The sequence below is a fragment of the Hippocampus zosterae genome, chromosome 13 (assembly GCF_025434085.1).
Source record: "Hippocampus zosterae strain Florida chromosome 13, ASM2543408v3, whole genome shotgun sequence".
Taxonomy (NCBI): domain Eukaryota; kingdom Metazoa; phylum Chordata; class Actinopteri; order Syngnathiformes; family Syngnathidae; genus Hippocampus; species Hippocampus zosterae.
In genome coordinates, this window is record NC_067463.1 from 9,309,830 (window position 1) to 9,332,422 (window position 22,593).

Here is a 22,593-nt window from a genome sequence, read left to right on the forward strand (position 1 = left end):
AAAAACAAACCAAAAAAAACGATGTCATCCCAGCCTGGTATGTGCACTACAATACAACAAACAAAAAGTATGACAAAGGTCAGTGTTTTTTTTTTTTTGGTATATGGAAGAAAGAGCACACTGGAGGGCAATGCACCTTTACCTTTTTTTGTGTGCTGCACAGGAATTCAGTACTGAAGATCACTCAGTGGACTTTGGGAAGTGGCAGAAGATTGTCTTGTGCTGACGAATTTTGTCATCAAAAGAGCAGCTGTTTTTTGGAGGGGGTTTTTTTTCTTTCTTTTTTGGGAACCTTTCACATCCACTCAACAGACACTTTATTCGATACTCCACTGTCTGAGAGTCTCCTATACAAGAGCTGTTTCAAAAATTCTGAACAAAGATAATAATAATTATATGCCTGTATTTTTATATTTTCTGTCTAAATGTATTACTCCACCATTTGTGTTCAAATATCGGTTCCTTGTAAAACAGCAAATCATCGATATTAACGTTAGCATGTCAATGACATGTTGAATTGTTTGTTAGCATTAAGCAAAACGAAAAGCAGTTACTGTATCATAATACTACGGACATTGGAGGGGTAGTATTGTGATAGTATTGCATCATGAGTACCCAATGATTCCTACTCCTCCTAAAACAAGTGTGATTATCAATATTCAAGTAAACAATCTGACATATTTTAAATGCATATTTGACATATTTTATATGCATATTTTGCATACATGCTTGTTTTTCTTTTTTTAAACACATCTACGAATGACCTGGCCAATCTGTCAATGAAAAAAAAGGAGGTGGAAGTGAAAAAACAAAAGTTGCCCAAAACCTTTGTGAAATCATTCTTAACCCTCCTATCTTGTCATGGGAAACCAATACAATGAAAGTCTTAGTTCAACGATGAAATTTTATTTAAACTACAATTGATGGAGAAACATCATTTACAGATCTGTGATGGAGCGATTCCCCAAGCAGTGAGGTGCGGCCCCTTATATTACTGTTTTTTTCTTCTTGGGAGGGGTTTTCAGACTTTAGTCTGACGCATAACCTGGCACAGCAACAACATTGCATAGCAACACTTACTATATGGATAGCAGTATAAATTCTGACGCAGAACCTTGCACAGCAACGAACTTGCAGAGCAACTCTTACAGAGGGCATGGTGTTTGATATAAGTTCATAGGTAATTATAAGATACAAGTTAACACTACCACTCCTAAGAGTGCTCATTGCACAATTGCCGCGTCACATTATTGCTCATGTTATATCATGACTTACTCTATGATTTGCAGTCTAAAACCGTAATGAGCCAGTCTTCCATCCCGCATTACTGTTTTATCTAATCCTCGGTATCCTCTTTTCTCTTGAACGTGCACCAAATCCACCCCCCCCCCCCCCCCACCCAGGAGAAGCATTATGATGCAAATATTTGAGAAAATCTGTTTTGATGTGTGTATGGATGATACTGAAACATCCACAGGGTACATTGCATACTTAAAGTGAAATATGATGGCATGGTTTTGTTTCATAAGCCCATAGTTTATTCATAACACATATTAAGGAGACGCGTTGGAACAAAAACAACTGCTGAGTTGATTTGTTGCGATCCTACCTGACAGTTTTACTATGGTGAGTATTAGCTTGCTGTATTTGTTTTTATTTGTCAAGGCAAATGGAGAGAAGCTATGTCCCTTAAAGACGTGAGATTTATGCATCGCTGTGCAGAAAATCTGGGCAACTTTACTGCTATTCCATTTGATGCCACGGCCCTGATACCCAAAAGAAAACCGTCGTGGATAAAATATGATATTCAGAAAATAGGCCAGAATTTCTGTGATCATCATCACATCATCCCATTTTGTTGCATTTTTAGCACCATGACACTGTTAAAGCAACAGTATGCAATTACCCAATCTTGCGATTAAGGCAACTAGCTTGTAAAAAGGAGATTAGCATCTCTGTCGTTGCCATGACAACCTTAGAGTGCCTTCTTCAGAATATAAAGCTATAAAAATTGGTGGATCAGCCAGGACTCCTCGGTTGTTGGGTTAGCATGAGCATAATTAAATACAATTTACAAAAATTGAACTATTTTTGTCCCACTTTTGCTTCAATTCAACAATCATCATGTTGCTCCTTCTGGGGTGGCTGTCTTGACTATGTGGGGGGGTATATAATACAGGCATATGGACATACTGGGAGGTAGAGGAGACATAATAACCCCGCAGCAATATTAATTGCTCTTTGCTGAGGATAAAGAATGCATGCCTGTGAGTATTGTTGTTATCTGTCTACATGTGTCAAGTGTTCAAGCATTTATTTAAAAAAAATATACAGTATATATAAAGCACTGCCACATAGATGCTATTTTTAAGTGTGGTGTTAGGATTAGCATTATGCTATACATAACGGCTAAGCTACAATATGTGGTTGTATAATGAAAAGACGAGTAATTCACTTTGTTTTTTGTTGAGTTTGACAGGAAACTTCTTGAATCGTATTGTACACCATGTACTGAGATACACATTTTATTGTCTTTTAATGGAGAGTTGCACACCTCTGATGAGATTTTTTTTAGATACTTATCAATATTATTTCATTCTTGATCATGTGCATTGGCAGCTGTTTGATAACTGAATAGTTGCCTAACAAATCTAGATAATTACTGCAATGGATTTCTTGACTTTAAGAAAAGGATTTACATTATACCATCAATGTTTCTGCCAATCTAACATCCATAGCAAAGAGAAACACTGCTTAGAAAATAAAATGCGAAGAGTCGCCCGAACCTGCTGGCTAATATCAAGTTTCATTCCAAAGTTCAACATTTACTGCATGACTCAAGAAGGTGTCAGCGAGTGAACCAACAGAGGCGCTTTTATTCACGCCTGTGTACTCTGGATCATAATTCACCTGCGAAATCCAGATCAACTTTATTGCAGCGTAATCCGAGCACAGCACATTTAGGTAAAGTCCGGGATTAAGTCCTGGTTTGTTCATACCACTGGGCAGCAAGATCATTTGGAAATTGTCAACTTGGTGATCACATAAAATAATACGGCAGTGAATTACATGCAGAGCTTTTTTTTTTAATTTAAATCAGATTCCACTTTACACACGCCTGCAATTAGAAGCTGCTATCAGTATAAAGCAGTGTGCTACGTCAACCACAATAATTATAAGGAAAAAAATATTCTAGAGACTCAATATGTATTAAATATAATCAAATAGGCCAATGATTGTGTATCTACAAATACCTTTGAAGTGAAAAACTAGCTGGCATAAGCACTAAAATGTGTTTTATTGTACTGGAGGCCATCATAAAAACATAAAAGTTTAGATTGTTTTTACGAGGGCCGGACCTATATGGATTTTTGGAGGCCGTTGTGGATTTGGCCGAATAGAATTCCCCTAACAGATGAATCCACTGATTAATGGAAAAAAAATGTACATACGGTATAATGAATACAAAAAAAACGTGATTTTTGGTTCCATAACACACCATTAAATATATGAATTACAGACAGAAAAAGCAAAATTGGAAAAAAATCTATGGATTTTTTTTTTGTGGGGGAGGGGAGATGTTTGAACGCAAGTATCTTTTTATTTTGCAATGTGTTCATGTCAAACAAAACAGCTAATTTTTAAAGAGCTTGATTGAAAAGGTCGGCCGATTAATCAATCAGACCCTTGCTTTTATTTGGATGATAAGAGTTAATAAGTAGAGAATATCAGAAAAATAAATCTGTTGAGATTATACCGTGCACAAGTGCAATTAGTTTCAAGTCATTTTTTCCTCCTGTCTGATATCTTCACTTTCACACTCATCTTCATTCACACGCTCTCCAAAAATCATCACTTTTTAAACTTGCTCCTCTTCATTGATCTTGCAGGTTGTGTCCGTTGACCAGGCCTGACTCCCAAAGGTGCACCAAGGGAGTCTTGTGTCTGGAACTGTGGGAGCCCTGCACCACCTAAATGACAGCGAGAATGCAAAAAGACAGGGGGCGATTATTGATCAAGGTAAAAAAAGCGAGGAGGGGACTGAATGAGTGGGAAAACCGAGTGAAAGAAAATGACAAATCAAGACAATCAGATGTACGATATGAAGATGAAAATGGATGATTTAACACACTTTCAGAAGGCTTTGAGGGTTTCCGATATGTAGTCCTTTATTATCTAAACCTAACCTAAATCATCTTTCCCCATTGCTATGGATGGAAATTGCATTCATTCGTTCAGTCTCCACCCCCCCAAAAAAAAAATTACAAATGTTTTTTTTTACAGAAAACTAGTACAGTACTTCAAAATATTGTACTTTCTAAAAACTTACAATAGTTATATCATGAAATCCAATTTCAAAAAATTATCAATTTTCTTACACTTTGCTTCAATTGAATGGCCATCGTGCATCAATTGAATGGCCAGCCAGCCAGATAGACTCTAGATATCATTGTCTCCATTCCTTTCAACTAGGCTCAGCTCCTCGCAGAGGATAAAGAATGTATTGTATAACCGTGAGCACTGTTAAGATTGAATGCCTAAGTGTTGCTGGTCTTTTGCACTCCAAAATGGTGGTCATTTTATTCATTATTGCCCTTCTCTGATCAACTCATCTCCTATTCACTTTTGGTGTGGTGAATGTCTTGTGAGATATACAAACACTCGACAACCACTTGCTCTTCTAATCTTTTTTAATCTATTGGTGATAGGTCCGTTTCACGTCACATTCACAGCCTGTGGCTCAGCCCAACTCAATGTTGACCACACACACAGATGAAGAATTGTGGTACAGGTTTAACATTTACGATTGTGAGTCCCAATCGTTTTTTTTGAGCGGATCATGGAGGCCAAAAAAAAAAAAAAAAGAAAAAAGAAAATCACTCTCAGCACATCCCGCACTACAAGATCATCACTCAAGATAATCTCTTAGAGGCATCTGATGATGGGGCCTTTGATGAAAGGGAAGGAAAAATGCCCCAACTTGGCCCGATTATCGTTTTCTACTGTATTTACCCTGCCTGAAACACAGATGTCAAAATGTGATGTTGATTACTGAATTGCTTCAGTCCCACTGCATTTCCTTTCCATATCATCTCTTTGGATGACCCCCCCCCCCCCCCCCCCCAGGTGAGATTATTACAGCGCCTTAATCAGCCACCGATGATGAACAGAAAGAACGTGTGTGGAAAGAGGTGACAACACTTTGAAATAGATGCAAGAAGCCACAAGGCAGGTAATGGGACACACACACACACGCACACACACACACACTCACACACACACACTCCCCAGACTCTTCTTCCCTGTCTCCTTATCTAGCAAGATAAGCTGCTCACTGTGTGTTCTGAGAGCTATCAGATGTTTTGCGGCCCACATTTGGCGCTGTTGAGATGCTTGTTTTGAAGTCTGTGAACTTTTCAACAAGAATACATTTCAAATTCACCACCACCACCACGGAATGCCGCAACCCCCCCAACCAGTTGTTCCGCGGCAGGTCGCTTCGGAGATAACTTGAGATGTCCTTTGAGTGCGTTTCAAAGACTGGAAAAAGTGATTTTCTGACATTTGTATTGACTATAACAGGGCTTCCTAAATTTTTGGGAGTGTTGTCCACTCGATCATGCGTGCAGTATATTCATCAAAGTTACTGTTATTATTACAAATAAGTCAAGCAAACAAAAATGTCAAAGTCTCCGCCGTTTACCGTCCCACGTGAGTGCTCATGTAGCTCATTTGAATCAAGTATACTAATTGCAAGTTGCTGTGTGATAACTATTCTTATTTGAGGGCTAAGAACCCTTAAAGTGCAAATTACACCCTAGGGTTTGTGATCCCTTTTCTCAAATATCAGACCCTATTAAAGTGCGTTTTCAAATTTGTGTTATAAAGAGTCAGAGGACCCTTTGCTTACCTTTTGCTGGTTCACCGTGTGTTCATGATCCTGGGCTGGGGGCCACATACTGAATTTACCAACAGATTGACGGGCTGGTGGAGCTGAAAGAAATTGATTTGTATGAGGAAGCAAGCAAGAAGAGATTTATATTTTGAAGCACATTGTATGGCCAAAAGGTCTTGATGTACATTTACCATTATGGTCAAATGGATGACTATTTTTTTCATAGGCTAGGCAATCATTTGTCCAGCGTCATTGGCATTGACTCTTTTTTTGATGCCCTGTGATAAAATTCAGACCTACACAAAGACCGTGGAGAAACCCTCCCTGACAGCAAACACACGCTCACGCACGACACTAAAATTGACACTGAGCCAAGTTCTATTTATAAAGGACACATTTTCAAATGAGGCGATCGGTGAGTGAGTGAGTACAATCATAATTCCAAAGAGGGGTGGGAATCACAGAGTGTGTACATTGCGATATGATAATCATACTATATGGCCCAAGTTATCTATAGTTTCACATTAGCGTTTTTTTTTAATCAATACAATAAAATGAACTGCAATATATGATGATATTGTTTCACAGAATATGACTAAAATGTGAATTTACAGTCAAATGAAACCTGCTAAAATTTTAACGAGCAACTGCAATATCGATGGTATCACGTGACAGATAATAATCCAAGGAATCAAAATAATCCAACTACGATGTATGTATATCTACAAAACTGAAAATGGAGCTGATTTTGAACTCGTGTGACAACTAACGATGCCCAAAAAAAATACAAAGAAAGTTCCATAAAACATGACTTCATTTTGTCAATGATATCTAAAGTATCACGATACCACCTACGGCTTATCGATAAACACACAATCCAACACAGATAAACACATTTTCCACTTAAATGACCATTAACCATGATATATACAAACATATTTCTACATATTAAGTCTTCAAATTAAGAGCTATGATTCAATCCCATACTGGACAAATGAAAGCTACCCCAGATGGGAATAAAACCCACAAACCCCGTCTTTGGAGGAAGTGCCTCATCCAAGGGGCCTGACCTGCTTTGTGTCTGTTGCGCCCACTGGCAGAGGAGTTGGAAGAATCCAGAACAGATCCTTGGAGGTTTCTTCTATCCATGCCGACCGGCCTCCCGCCATCTCCTCCTCCCCCATACAAGTTGATTCTCTGCTTGCGGAGTTCTTTCTCCCTCTCTTGAGCCTCCCGGATATCCTGCTCCACTTTAATATCATTTGTGAGGGAGCGCAGCTTGAAGAAGGGGTTCTCCTTAGGCAACATCTCCTCTGCCTCCATCTCTAAATTGTATCCTCCTGAACAGGATGGGAGGACGTAGGAAGCTTGTCGATCAACACCGATGAGGCCATCTACCTCCGCGTTGGTCGGGGAAAGCTTCTGTCCTGGGGCACTTGGGTTGTTCTCCATAATGATGACCTGGCAAGACATTCCCTCAGATAAACCCGGTCCTCTTGGAGGTGAACGCGCATAAGCACCTCTCACAGGCTCTGTACTCTGTCTCCTTTCCGAGCTTCTCACAGTGGATGCCTGTGATGAGCTCCCTGAACTGGAGCTGGAACTGCTGCTGCTGCTCACACTGGACATGCTCAAAGACGACTCCCTGCGATTTTGAAAGGCTTCAAAAATCTGTTTCTTCTCTTTCAGTTGCCGAACTGTCCCCTTATCGTAGAAGCCAGGAACCTTCCCCAGCTTGACCAGATCTTGCTCTCGGCCGACCTCCTCGTGGATGTCATGCTGCATGAGTTTTCCTGCCAGCTCCCTGTCTGCACTGTGAAATTTCTCTGACTTGGCAGCGACGCTCTGGTTGACAACAGTTTTCATCAGGGGGATCTCAACGTACTCTGGGGATGTATTCGGAAGTCCCCTAGATCTTCTCAGACTATGTTCTCGCTCAATGGCCCGTCTGATCTCCCTCTCAATGGGGGTCTCTTTGGGTCGAGTTTCTTGGGAGGCTGCGGGGATGTTGGAAGTACTGCGCGGGGAGAAGTCCGCCGATAATCCACTGTCGCTTTGGCTGTCGTCGCTTGAGTCGCTCTCCATTTTGATGAGTTTAGGACCCTCAGCACTGTCGTTATTTTCCCTCTCTTCTTCCTGGATTTGGCTGAATTCACAAGATCTTACCAGTCCTTCACCTTGCTCTCGTCCAACCGCCTGGTTCCCTCCAGGTCCGCTGTGGTCCTGCTCTCCTGTTTCGCTTTCCCCTTCTGTCCTTTGCACTGCCTTGTCTTCCTGCCTTTCTCTCACTGTGACAACACAGACGGAGCCTTTGCAAGGTGCCCCACCCTGATTGGGTGGCTCCATGGCAACGACAGACAAAGGTGCAGAGTTCTGGCCGAGCACCTGTTGAGCAGTTTCCTGGTTTGTTCCCTTGGGGGGAAGCTCATGTTGGCCTTGGGGGAGTAGCTCTCCCTGCTGGCTGTCTAAGGGAATGACATCCACAGTCGGGTCCGAGGACTTGGAACCGCACGTGTTTGTTTCCTCTTCTTCATCAGCAAATGTAGGCGAACAAACAACAAGTGGAAATTGATGAGTAATACTTTCAGGTGCCCTTCCAGAAAATGCTGGAGAAGCGTCCTCACATGGTGAGAATTGTTGAACATCCCGGTGACAGTCAGGAGAGTAGTTGTTTGTGTTGATATCGTCATCACCGGGCCATTCTGGAACCTTCACTTTCAAGCTGGAGGAATCCCTTTGGAAACCACTTTGTCCAATCAACAGATTAAACTCATCAAGTTCCTCGTGAGACGTTGGCTGCTGGATTGCTTGTACCCATTCTGTCAGCGTCTCTCTGGTTTGGCCTTGATCCCTGCATGCCTGGAACATTTCAATGCTATCTTCCGGTTCTGCTCTGGGGGCCTTTTGGTCAAGCACAGCAGAATCAAGGCAAGCGTCCACAGCACATTGCATCGGGCACTCTTGCTTGTCGAGCGAGTCAAAGAGACCCTCTTGCTTTTGTAGGGACACTGTTGCCATGGTGACGGCACTCGGGATCTTTTGATCTCTAGACAGTCAGTAAGCGCTAAAAGGACATAAAGCAGAGAGTGAAGCACCACAGGGATCATTTGTTGGACAGCAGGAGCACGACATGCAAATTGTACGCGGGACGGCCGAGCCGAGATTCAAACTCCTAACGTCAGAATCGTGAGACTGATGTTTTAATCATTAGGACGCCACCGAACCCCGCAGCTGCTTTCCATTGCAGTTTTAGAGCTTTTTACAATTTCAAACAATTTCACTTTGATTTTGGAATCATCCTTGCAGCTGCATGTCATGACTTTTTAATACATCACGACCAATAAGTTGGGGCGTTGTGGAGATCGAAAAGTCTTTCGCCGGCGAGCCAATGATGCAATAGGTATTGTAATTGCTGTACCTGACGTAACCAACGCTGGCTGTGTTATTGACTGAACATATTGTAGCCAGGGCAATAGTTGCGCTCGGTCGGTAGCCAAGAACCGCATGAATTCTGCAAGACCCTCAAATGAGACAATGTACCTGATCACCTTAAATCCTAAATGACTGTCACCTTATTTTCACTTTTATTGCCTTCAGCGTGATATACGTAGTCTGCAATAGTGCAGTGGTGGCCCTTGTGCAGCTCGTAAACCCACCTAATAGTTAATCAGCTTAAAGCCTGAAGGTAAACACACACACACACACAAGGTAATTCTGGCTCAGCCAGAGTCCAAATTTCAAATTTTGGACTAATCATTTTGGGGAATGTGCACCACAGCACTGAGGTCAAATTGGGAAAAATGTACCCATAGATATCCAAAAGCTAAACATACATATTATACTGTATAACAGCATTGGTAGAATTATTATTATGAAAAAAATGATATCATTCGCTCCCAATGTTATTTCTATGTGCGATATTTTTTGTCAACAAAAAAAAGGATATGTCTTTTGACAAATGCATATGATCACAAAATCTACTAGATCTTCAAAACCATTTGGATTTATAAAGCTGTTCCTGTATATTTAATATGATATGCACTTCACAGTACCGTTATCTCATTGTAGAAAAGTACACGAGACTACGGATTAGAAACCTATTATATAACAGACTTGTCGTTACCTCATTATCCAAACGTAAGATTTATTTTATTTAAAAAAAACCAAAACAACAACAAAATCTTAAGACCATTAAAAGTACTTCCTAGTGCAGGCTGCACAAACTCAATTTAAAATGAGGGCATTTTTAACAGAAAAGAAAATCACTGGAAGCAAATCCATATGACGAAAAGGAAAAATGTATACATACCTGTATAATAGCACAAACCCGATCAACATCATCATTTTCAACCCCAGGCATTCCACTGACCTGTAAAAAGTTACCGAAGATGCCTTCCCAACGACACACATCACTGCTCTAACATGCACACACTCCTCTCGTCATCTTCCGTGTGCACATCTGCAGCGCACAATGCTGACCAGCAATCACTTTCTAATGCATAAACAATAATGACAACGCGCACACGGGCACAAGAGGCTTACTTTATTGCTGCTGTGGATTAAGGAATGCTAATCCTGTTTTGGAGCGACACGTGTTACCTTCACGCTGCTCGCGCGTTCACATTCATCAGGGGGGAAAAAAAACAAAACGATACATAGTTGAATGAATGCTTTAGTGAGGGTGATAATTATTATATAGTTATAAGAAGCCAAGTGCTTCTTACAATTGAAAAAATACATGGCTCTATTTCACTTTAATGACAGTGGCAGAAAAAATAAATAAACTACAAAATTGAGGGTCATACTTATTGGCCATTGCCTTGTCTTCCTGTACATCGAGAGTCACCGTCACTAAAGGGTGCAAAAGGTGTGCCCTTAAGGGTAATGCCCTGTTGACATGTCATTGGACCTTTATAGGTACAAATTTAGCACCCTTTTGATTTTGAACAGTGTACCGAAGTGCCACAAGACAATTCCTTTGACTTCACGCCGGTGCCAGTTGGACCTTACAATGTACAGTCATTAAGTGGAAACATGATGTGCCTGCCATGTCCATGTCCAAGACTGTGAGGACTTAAATACATGCGATTTCTTAACTTTTTAAAAATTTTGCAATAAATGTGCAAAAGAAATTATAACTGTTAGGTTTTTTTTTAAATCACAATTATTATTTGATGTAAATATTTGAGGACGAAATAAATTCATGTCATTTTGGAATGAGGGTGTAAAACTGAAGTACTGCGAATACTTTCCAGATGCAATGTAACCCCCGCGAAAGAGGTTTATTGTAATTGCGCAGGCTGCTTGAGCATAATAAATCACACTCGACACACTATTGTGTTGCAAAAAATTTATTCTCAATGCGATGCAACAAAATGGACAAAGAATTTATGAGCTGTATTATGACGAAGTGACACAAGGCTCTTGTTCTCCGACAGGACAGAGCTCCTTCTTGGGATCCAGCCAAGCGGGCGGAAGCATGTTCAGACACGCCGCCTGCGCCGTGAACTCGGCCTTCTCCTCCTGGGTCACCTCCCGTCTCCTGCTGAACAGGTAGGCGCGCATCACCGTGTTGTTGTCGTCATAGCGCAACAACAAGCAGTCCTGGCACGACGTGTAGACCAAGGTCACGGTGAGGCTGGACTCGTCCTGGAAATGAAGAGTGCTGCCCTCTAGGGTCACGTTGTGGGTGCTGGAATAGCACTTTCCTTCCATGTGAACTCTGGGCGTATAGGAAATGTCACCGCCGGGGCTCACACTGACATCAATGCTGGCGCTGTCTCTGCGCTTGAAGTAGGAAAGTTTTGCAGGGTCGATAAAACCGCCCGAAATTAGAGCCCAGCGGCCGGCCAGGAGTCCAGCTTCCATTCCATCTAGAGGCCGGATCAGGTCTTCGCAAGCTAAAGGAGCTGAGCGGACAAAGCACCACCAGGTGCACGCCAACACAACCCACCGAACAAACGCGGCGACTGGATGCATGTCCTTTGCTGACTTTCCAATGTTTCTTGCAGGAATAAGAGAGCGGACTGCTTTTATAGTTGATTTGACTTGTGCAATACTAAACTCCACAGGGTCATGTTGGACTATGACTCTTTGTTGACACTGGGTGCAGCAAAAGTATTTCCCGCAACAAAGCACACAAACAAATATTAATCATTCTTTTATGTTGTCCATCAAGACGATGTGTGAAGTGACGTCAAAGATGTAGTTTACTGATGCGCAGTCTTTCCTTCTCAAAGGTCACACGTGATTTTTTTTCTTTTATTCTAATCATACATGACGTAAACAAAAACAACAAAGAAACAATCAACAAAGAAGTTAAAATGGGTTCACTCACAGTTCTAAGATTGGGGGTTCGAATCCGAACTTTGGTCGTCATTTATGGAATTTTCATGTACTCACCGAACTTTTGTGCGCTTTCTCCGGCCCAGGCTATTGTCATGAAAATGAACTAAAATTTAAAAAATGAAAATGTGTTTTTTTAATTTTAACAAAACAACTATGAAAATGCTTTGAAGTTAACAAACGGAAACTACAATTTATGTTTGTAACAATTAAAATTAACTAATTTCAGTGAAAATGTCCTTCGGTTTTGTCCATGTCAGTTAATATCATACATGAGCTTTTGGGGTTCATTTGATTCTGGTATTGTATGAGGAAAACTCAAAAGGCCATTTGAGAATTGTAGTTTATTTTATTTTACAGTATTTGACATTAAAAAATTGCACTTTACAAATATGCATGTGTGTATATATATATTACACACACACAAATATATACATATACACATTCGTATGTAAACCTCAAATTATAACTCAAGCAAAGAAAAACGTTGCATAAAAAAACCCTAATAAAAAGGAACCTGCTCTGAAATGTTACTTGTTACTCACTGAATTTAGAGAACAAAACTCCGAATGAAATAAAAACGAAGCATAATGAAAAACCCCAAACGACCCCCTTATAATCCTGCTCCGGGTCCGTCTGTCTTCACCTATGTTCTAAAAATGCCTGAAGACCAGTTTAGGGTACACCCCACCTTTTGCTGAAAGTCTTGTGAAGAGGACATTGATGCTTGCTTTGGCTGACCGGACGCCTGTAGTTTCACAATACAAATCAACAGAAGAACTAAAGTCCCAATTCCATCGCCCCGTGCTTGGAAGTAACATGAAGCAATAACGAGAACATTGCAATCTGTTCTGCGATGCTGCAATAGCTCAATCTGTGACGATTTAATTTCACCTCTGATCCCGTGATTGAGTAATTTATCCGGCCATCTTTTCATCATTTTCAAGTCAAATGAAATACAATTCAATAAAATGTATGTACAGTATATCATTTATATTTTATTGTATTGAGCCAAATGTACAGCATGTTTTATTTAATAACTGGAAATTATGGAAACACTTTTTTTGATGTTGAGTTTTTAATGTTTTGAGCATTACAATTATATATTGATGATACTTTGTATAATAAAAGATCCTGTTGCTGTTGGTTAACATATATAAAACATTGGTATTACTACTGTTAATTTGTGCGTTTGTTTTTTTATGTTTATTAATATGGATTTTTTTTCACACATTCCACATTTTATGGAATACATTTCAGTATCAATATTTTATTGAGACTTATTAATAATCGATTATTCTTCAATCCATCCATTATCTGAGCCACTTATCCTCACGAGGGTCGTGGAGGTGCTGGAGCTTATCCCAGTTGACTTCGAACGGTAAGGCTGGAACACTGAACTGCTTGCCAGTCAATTGCAGATCGAGAATCCATCCATCCACTTTCTTTTTATAGCATTTATAAAACATTCACAATTTAAAAAAAAACGTCCACTGAAAATTACAGTAGTACCTTGAAACACAAATGTAATTTGCTCCGTGACAATATTTGTGATATCACAACACCAGCATCAAAATCTTTACCCATTGAAATGGCAATACGTTCCAGCCAAAACACACACACAGGCCTCTCTTGCAAATACTTTATAGCAGGGGTCTCCAACGTGGTGCCCGCGAGCACCAGGTAGCCCGTGAGGACCACACCAGTAGCCCGCCAGTGCTAGGATTGTGATTTGCTCGTAGAAATTATGATTTAAAAATGCAAACATGGGCAGTATTATAGATTCTATAGCTACCTATTTAGCTATCTAACTAGCTAGCTACAGTATACATGTAGCTAGCTAATGTTCTAATATTATTAAATGTAATTTGTACAAATGTTATTTTAGACGTGTATCAATTTAGTAGCCCTTCACACAATCAGGACACATGAACTAGCTTTCACTCTCAAAAAGTTTGGTGACCCCTGCTTTATAGAATAGTAATAAAACAATGACGTAAGAGAAAAAAAATTACCACTTGGTCAAACCCATTGATATGTTGCTCCTTCTGCCCACCAGGGGGCAGTATAATACACAGGGGTTTTCGTAACTGTATATTAGTCTTTTTTTGCAGATGATCAAGAATGTCCGAGTATTGCTACCTCTTCAGCGCATGTTGTTTGTGTGTTGGCGTTTGTTACGACAGTGTTAGCATCAAGCTAGTGGATTTTCTGTGATTTGATTGATTACATTTTATAATTTTGAGGGTTTTACGTTAGACCGATTGGGGGAGGAGGGAGTTGTATTCCGAGAGTTTGGGTGCCTGATGTCATGTATGGAAAGAAAGAAAAGAGTGGCTGCATGGATGAATAAACAATTTTATTCAGGTAGCATAAAGTCAGGACCGTAGACCGTGACCTCCTCAACTGGCTTCTTTTCACAAAGCGCCTTGGTGGGATCCATCCAGATGGGCTCGCGCAAGCCCAGACACGTGGCCTGAGCCGCAAAATGTTCCTTCTCGCTCTGCTCCAACTCTCGCCTCTTGCTCACCAGATAGAGGTCGGTGCTGTCCAGACCTTCCACTTTGAAGGTAAACACCAAGCAGTCCGGACAAGGAGTGGAGTAGAAGGTTCCCGCCATGCCCATTCCCATAGCCTCGAGGGACACGACATTTCCTTTCAAGGTGACATTGAGGCGGTAGTACTTGCACTCTTCTCCAAAGCGGTTGGCTTGGATGCAGGTGAAGTCATAAGCGTGGAAAGTGATGCTGTCTCTCTGCCGGAGGAGGACTTCGTCCGCCATGTTTGTCATGCTGGCAGCAAGCACGGCCCAGCTTCCCGCCGCGTGACCGGGAGCCATGCCGACCAGCGGTCGCATCAGCTGGTCGCAGGTCGGGGGAGCGCTTCGGCTGCCGGGCAGCAAACAGAGCAAAGCGACTGAGCACACCAACACGATCATCCTGGTATCCTGGGTCACACCGAGCACGCTCACTTGGGAATAGCTGCTGGTCACTTATATAGACCGGTTTCACCACACAGCAGTTGAATGATTCACAGAAATCCAATAGAGCAGCGCTTGTCAAACTTTTGCAGCCAAAAAAAAAAAAAAAGGCATCAACATGTAAGCTAGTTCCACACTCTCCCACTGCGAACCAATTCCTGCATTTTGAAAACTAGTGGTGCCATAGAGCTACAAGTGGTTCAACTTGCAAGTTTTATAAGATGCAAGCTGTCATTCTGCAATTTTTTTGTTTTGCTTTTATTTTAATTTGAATCGTTTCCCCATGCGAAACCACTGCACATTAGCATCAGTACGCAAAAGCCATCTTTCATGACATTTTTAAAGAGCCATTTGGACTTTTGTAGACTAATGCATTTTGGGTAGCGTAACTGATGGGAAAGGGTAAAAGAATTGTTTCACCCGTTTGTGCAGTGAATAATTCATTTTAACTGACTGGCAACATTGAGAATTTCCTGTGTGGATAAATACAGGAGCCGTCTTCGACCCACCAAGTGTGAAACTAAACGAGCTACTCTTCAAGAGTAGCTTGTTACTTTACTTTGAAGTAACACAAAAGCAGAGTGTGCATCAACAGGTTTATTAAATCAATCAGGACTGACAGAGCTCCTTGGTGGGATTCATCCAGATGGGTTCAGGTAAGCCCAGACACTTTGCCTGAGCCACGAACTCCTCCTTCTCGCTGGCATCCAGCTCTCGCTTCTTGCTCAGAATGTAGAGGTCTGTGGTGGTGTGGCTTGGGGCCTCAACGTCAAAACGGAACAGCAGACAGGTCTCGCAGGAAGTATGGAGGAAGGTGGCGGTGAAAAGATAGCCGCCTCCTGTCAGAGTCACAACGTGGCCTTGCTTGGTGGAGTTGAGAGTGAACGACTGGCACTTGTCAGCAACGCGGTTACGTTGGACGAAGGTGGAGTTGGACGAGAAGAGAGTGACACTGTCCCTGGTCTTGAGAAGGTCTTCATCCACCGATCGGTTCACACTGCCAGCGACCAAGGCCCATGTTCCCTCCAGGTGGTCGGGAGGAATGTCCACCAGAGGACGAATCAGATTTTCGCACGCCAGAGGGGCGCAAGTGGTGCCAGACAGCAAGCAAGCCACAACGACCGCACACGTCAAGTAAATCATTGCGAAGGAGGGTATTGATGGAGCCTATGGGATGTGGAAACGGGTGTCTGTCACATTCGTGATGTGCGCACAGTCATAGATAGCCCAAGATAGCACCAACTGTATAACGGTCATTGTATTCTACCATTTATCACCATAGCTCTGCTTGATACTTCACGCATCGTCTCACAGCTGTCATTGGCTGGTACTCTTCCATGACGAAAAGTCTTTCGATACTTATTAGTCATGTTCTTGTTTATCGTTGTTGCTCGTTATTAATAATACTTGTGTAACCTGTACTACCAGAGACAAATTCCTTGCATGTTCTACATAATTCGCCAACAAAGATGATTCTGATTCCGATTCTTGTTTTACACACAGATCACAGTTCAATCAAAAAGTCAAAGAAAGTCTCACTCACCAACTTGATTCGCCAAAGTCAAGCAGAACATGAACATGAATGACAAAATACGAAAGATCGCTTGCTACTTATAGAGGAACAAAAGGATGCATCTAATTCCACTAAATGGCACGTTAGCAAGTGTGCACCTCATTCCTCTAATTGCACGCTCTTCCAAGACGCGCGCATGCGCACAATGTCGGTGTTTTTTTTGTATGGCAAACTACGGGAAACACACCCAGTCAAAATAGCTTATTCGCGGTAATCGGTGCGGTTTCGTGGTAACAAATTTCTGTCCTGAGAAATGACTACGAGTTGCTCTCGCGTCTAAAATAGATGTATTATTTTTAAAGATGTAATTATAATTAGAATTGAATACCAAACTCTATCCAAATTGCAAGAGGTATAGAAACAAATCTAAAACGTTAAATGATATGTTGTTGTCATGATTTCTGAGACAACAGTTAGAGTAAACTAGTAGTAATATGCATACTTTAAACCGTGTAATTTTTCATCGTGAATACACCCACATATTTTGGGAGGCATTTCAACGTTGAGTATCTCAAAAGGACTGACTGTCCCTCGAGGCCATGGGAATGGGCATGGCGGGAACCTTCTACTCCACTCCTTGTCCGGACTGCTTGGTGTTTACCTTCAAAGTGGAAGGTCTGGACAGCACCGACCTCTATCTGGTGAGCAACCAGCGATGAACCCAAAATGCAAGATGATGACATTAAATATTGGACAATGGAGCCGGACAGGAAACGGCAAACGATGTACTAATACTTTGATCACTTCTGCTAAACAGTTCAGGTCATAAATTGTGAAATATCACCCACGATTTTATTTTGATAAAGGAGGCTGTGACTTTCAGGACATTGAAAGTAGTTAAAACAAACACGCCTTAATATTTAGGATGGTATAGCGCTTTTGTTTTTTGATTAGACGGTTCCTCATTTTTGAGGAGGGGGGCGGGGGGGTCTTATGTCTAGCCGTGTTGCTCGTTTGCTCGATTTAGTAATTTTCATGCGGCATTGAGAAGTGTTTTTTTTTATTTATGCTGGCTTTGGATTAAAAAACTTTTAACTTCTAAAAAAGTACGCTTCTCTATCTTTAGTAGTATGGATAGAGTTAGATAGTTCGTCCTAATTCCAATTTCTTTAGTGCATTATTTTAATAGCTCCATATTTACAGTAATAAAAATATATTAGACGAGAGGGCAGCTCGTCATATTATATATAATCTGTTTACGAAATGGCACCGCTGATTGCGGAGGCGTTCAGAAAGTTAACTGTCAGTTGTGGAGGTGAGCCAGCATGGCCGACCTTCTGGGCAATCGCGCCTCAACTCGCGCGGTGTTCACAGATCACGTTTTGACGTTCGTCTGTTCTCGGTCTTGTTTATATGATTTCACCTCTTACCAGAATTTCCATCGAGAAGGGGGATTGACAATATCAATAGGTGATGTAAATTTTGCCCCCTCATTTGAAAGTTTGCAGGAACACAAAAGCAGTGTGTGTAACAACAGGTTTATTGGATCAATCAGGACTGACAAAGCTCCTTGGTGGGATCCATCCAGATGGGTTCAGGTAAGCCCAGACACTTGGCCTGAGCCACAAACTCCTCCTTCACGCCGGCACCCAGCTCTCGCTTATTGCTCAGAATGTAGAGGTCTGTGGTGGTGTGGCTTGGGGCCTCCACGTCAAAGCGGAACAGCAGACATGTCGCGCAGGAAGTACGGTGGAAGGTAGCGGTGAAAAGATAGCTGTCGCCTGTCAGAGTCATGACGTGGCCGTGCTTGGTGGCGTTGAGCGTGAACGAATGGCATTTGTCTGCAAAGCGGTTACGCTGGACGTAGGTGGAGTTGGACGAGAAGAGAGTGACACTGTCTCTGATCTTGAGGGCGTCTTCATCCACCGATCGGTTCAAACTGCCAGCGACCAAGGCCCATGTTCCCTCCAGGTGGTCGGGAGGGATGTCCACCAGAGGACGAATCAGATTTTCGCACGCCAGAGGGGCGCAAGTGGTGCCAGACAGCAAGTAAGCCACAACGACCGCGCACGTCAAGTGAATCATTGGGAAGGAGGGTATTGATGGAGCCTATGGGATGTGGAAACGGGTGTCTGTCACATTCGTGATGTGCGGGTGGTCGTAGCTGAAGGTAGCTTTTATACATGCACCCAGTTCCACAGTTCAAACAAAACGTAGACAAAGTCCCACTCACCGAATGATTCACAGAAGTCAAACAATGGCGACAAATAAAGCAGTCACATAAATGACAAAACACTCTCATTCTACTAAATACCACTTTAGAAAGCGTGCAACTCATTTCTTCAATTGCACACGCCTCCAAGACGCGACCGGAGGCGCGCAATCGCATGATGTCGGTAATTTGGATTGGTGTTCGCCGTCATCGGTGTGGTTTTGTGGTAAAAAAAATCTGTGCTGATAGATATTACGAGTTGCCCTTGCGTCGAATATAGATGTATTATCTTTAAATATGAACTTCTCTTGATAAAAATTGTACTAAAGTAATTAGAATTAGGGTGAAATACCTAACTATCCAAATTGCAAGAGATACAGAAACATTCTAAACGTTAAATATGTTGTTCTTGTCATGATTTCCCGACACAACAGTTAAAGCAAACTGGCAATGAAATGCAGACTTTTAACCATGTAAATTTTCATCGTGCATACACCCATATATTTTGGGAGGCATTACAATGTTAAATACTGTAGCGCTAAAGGACAGTCATTAACCCAAAATGCAAGATGAAGACATTAAATATTGGACAATGGAGCCGGTCAAGAAACGGCAAATGCTGTACTAATACGTTGTGTTTATTTTGTAACTTGTGGAAGTGAGAGCCAGGATGGCCAACCTTGTACACATGCGCGCCTCAGCTCGTGCGGTGTCCAGATGGTTTTATGATGTTCGTAGGTTCTCGTTCCCGTTTACATGCTTGCACCGCTCACCAGAATTTCCATCGAGAAGGGGGATTGAGAATGGAGCGAGGTGATGTAAATTTTGACACTTTTTTGGGGGGTTAAATACTCACGAGCAGAGCACAACAAACATACTATCCAGGCAACGAGTTTTTAAGATACAACCCCCCCGCCCTGAAACAAATGTTTTACTTTGCAAAAGTGCATTTCTTAAGACCTCATTTAAATGTTTGCAGGAACACAAAAGCAAAGTGTGCGTCAACAGGTTTATTGGATCAATCAGGACTGACAAAGCTCCTTGGTGGGATCCATCCAGATGGGTTCAGGTAAGCCCAGACACTTTGCCTGAGCCATGAACTCCTCCTTCTCGCCGGCATCCAGCTCTCGCTTCTTGCTCAGAATGTAGAGGTCTGTGGTGGTGTGGCTTGCCGACTGCACGTCAAAGCGGAACAGCAGACAGGTCTCGCAGGAAGTATGAAGGAAGGTAGCGGTAAAAACATAGTTGGCCCCTGTCAGAGTCATGACGTGGCCTTGCTTAGTGACGTTGAGCGTAGACGACTGGCACTTGTCTCCAACGCGGTTACGCTGGACAAAGGTGGAGTTGCTCGAGATGAAAGTGACACTGTCTCTGGTCTTGAGGGCGTCTTCATCCACCGATCGGTTCAAACTGCCGGCGACCAAGGCCCATGTTCCCTCCAGGTGGTCAAGAGGGAAGCCCACTGGAGGACGAACCAAATTTTCGCAGGCCAGAGGGGCGCAAGTGGTGCCTGACAGCAAGCAGGCCACAACGACCGCGCACGCCAAAAGAATCATTGCGAAGGAGCGAGGATGGTGAGTGAGCCTTTGGGATGCGGAAACAGGTGTCTGTCACATCTCGTGATGTGCGGGTGATCGTAGCCGAAGGTAGCTTTTATACATGCACCCAGTTGCACAGTTCAAACAAAACGCAGACAGACAAAGTCCCACTCACCAAATGATTCACAGAACTCAAACAATGGTGGCAAACAAAGCAGTCACAAAGTGACAAAATTTGAGAGATCCCTTCCTACTTATGGAGAAAATAAAGGGTGCATGTCATTCCACTAAATGGCACGTTAGCAGGTGTGCAACTCCTTATTCTAATTGGCACATTCCCCCAAGACGTGATCTGAAACGGATGCGCAGAATGTCGGTATTCATGGACAGACATCCATCCATCTATTTTCTGATCCCCTTTATCAGTGGCGGATGCTGGTCTGTCAAAGAGGGGAAGCTCCATTTTGGCCGTATCCGTTTATTTGTACGTGAATACTACTCTCCGTTCCTTTTCAAGAAAATGATCTTTGACCCTGTCATACCAACAAGGCGTCTTTTACAGTCCTACAACTACAGGAATTACAATAAAACCCACCAGAAATAAAAGATTAATTTGTCGCTAGTTGTTTACAACAAAGAGTGTCGCTAAACGTCGTAACCGTTGTAGCTCATATTTAGTCAATGACATGTACACACAATGAAATTTACATTAATATATTTCATCACTTATTCTTTGACATTTTAGGAGAAGCTGAGCTTCCCTTGCAGTCCGAGAGCAATCGCCACTGCCCTTTATCCTCACAAGAATTGCAGGGCATGCTGGAGCCTATCCCAGCTGTCTCTGGGCAAAAGGCGAAGGACACCCTGAACCGGTTGTCATCCAGACAACAAACTAAGCAGCCGGCATCCCGTCTTTGCCCTTTAATTGCCAACAAGTGTTGATTTATTACGTACGACATTTCATGCCAGATTTCTGGTCACCCTGTACCACATAAAATAGTTTCACGGTCAGAAAGCACAACCGAAAGTCGAAGGTGAACTGTGGATTTTTGAGAAAATTATAAGATTTGAAGTCTGCCTTCCAGTCCAAGAAATGTGAAACAAAAGGAAAAAAAACCCTGCGCTTTAGTAACTTTTGTGGGCCATTCATTGAAAACTACTTTCATCATCGCAAAAAAAGTGCAAAAATCACATGGCTTACGTAACCACTTTGTGCAAAGTCTGTTCACAGGACGACACGTGGTGGGTTTAAATCCTGCTTATCAGGTGGCGCCCGGAGATAGCGGCTTTGCATTGGACGGCGTCGATATGGATCGTGAAAGCACATTCGAACAATTGGTTCCATCTGGAAAAAGTCCAAAAGGCGGGGAAAAAACCTTTTGCTCAATTCCACCACACAAAACTTACACAATGACTCATGTGTCCGTTTAATAATTAATGAAGACATTTCAAAAACTTGACGATGATACAAATCCCAACATGGTTTCCGCATGTGCTATAAATGCATGTCGTCGCGCACGTACGGTGATACGGTTAAATACAAAAATTCATACTTCAGTAAAAATGTGTTAAATGAGAGCGATCCACAGGAATAGACTTTCATAATTGGGATGAATGAATATATGTAACTTTTATTACACCACTCAACTATGTGGGACCTTGCTAATATTTAAAAAAAAGACAAAAAAGCCACTGAGCAATCCCCAAATCTCTTCAATAATTCTGCTATAAAGCCCCTTCATTAGAAAAATATTCTCTATGAACCTCTCAAATCAACACAAAACGTTTGTATTTACATTGAAATCAATCAAATATTACAAATAATTTGTGATAGTCTTTTCCATCACACTGCATTAAAATGATTTGGGTTGAGTTTATTTTCAGGAAAAAATCCAGACATCGTTACCGAACAGAGAAGGTGGTTAAAAACAAAACATCAACACCTCCATTGTGGACTGTATCGTGTGATGGAAAAAAAAATAAAATAAAGGGTGCGGACAATACAGAGAACAAAAATAATAACGCTTTTTTTGTTGTTGCTCCCATTTAGCATGAAATGCAGTTGCTTCACAAATTTCACACTCCAATAATCAAGTTTGACATAACTCA

The 22,593-nt window shown here is 41.9% G+C and overlaps 1 protein-coding gene across 2 annotated transcripts; it reads right to left on the reverse strand.

Annotated features, from left to right (window-relative positions):
- Window positions 1–884: 884 nt before the first annotated feature.
- On the reverse strand, window positions 885–10,679 carry misp3 (MISP family member 3). Of its 2 annotated transcripts, none has more exons than XM_052084681.1 (4): window positions 10,266–10,679; window positions 6,928–8,960; window positions 5,912–5,994; window positions 885–3,971 (listed from the first exon to the last, which is right to left on the reverse strand). In XM_052084681.1, the coding sequence occupies exons 2-4, from the start codon at window positions 8,912–8,914 to the stop codon at window positions 3,876–3,878; spliced, it is 2,166 nt and encodes a 721-aa protein (XP_051940641.1). In that variant the 5' UTR covers window positions 8,915–8,960; window positions 10,266–10,679; the 3' UTR covers window positions 885–3,875. The 2 variants fall into 2 exon arrangements, with proteins under 2 accessions (XP_051940641.1, XP_051940642.1); XM_052084682.1 differs by having other exon boundaries at window positions 6,967–8,960; window positions 10,266–10,670.
- Window positions 10,680–22,593: the final 11,914 nt, after the last annotated feature.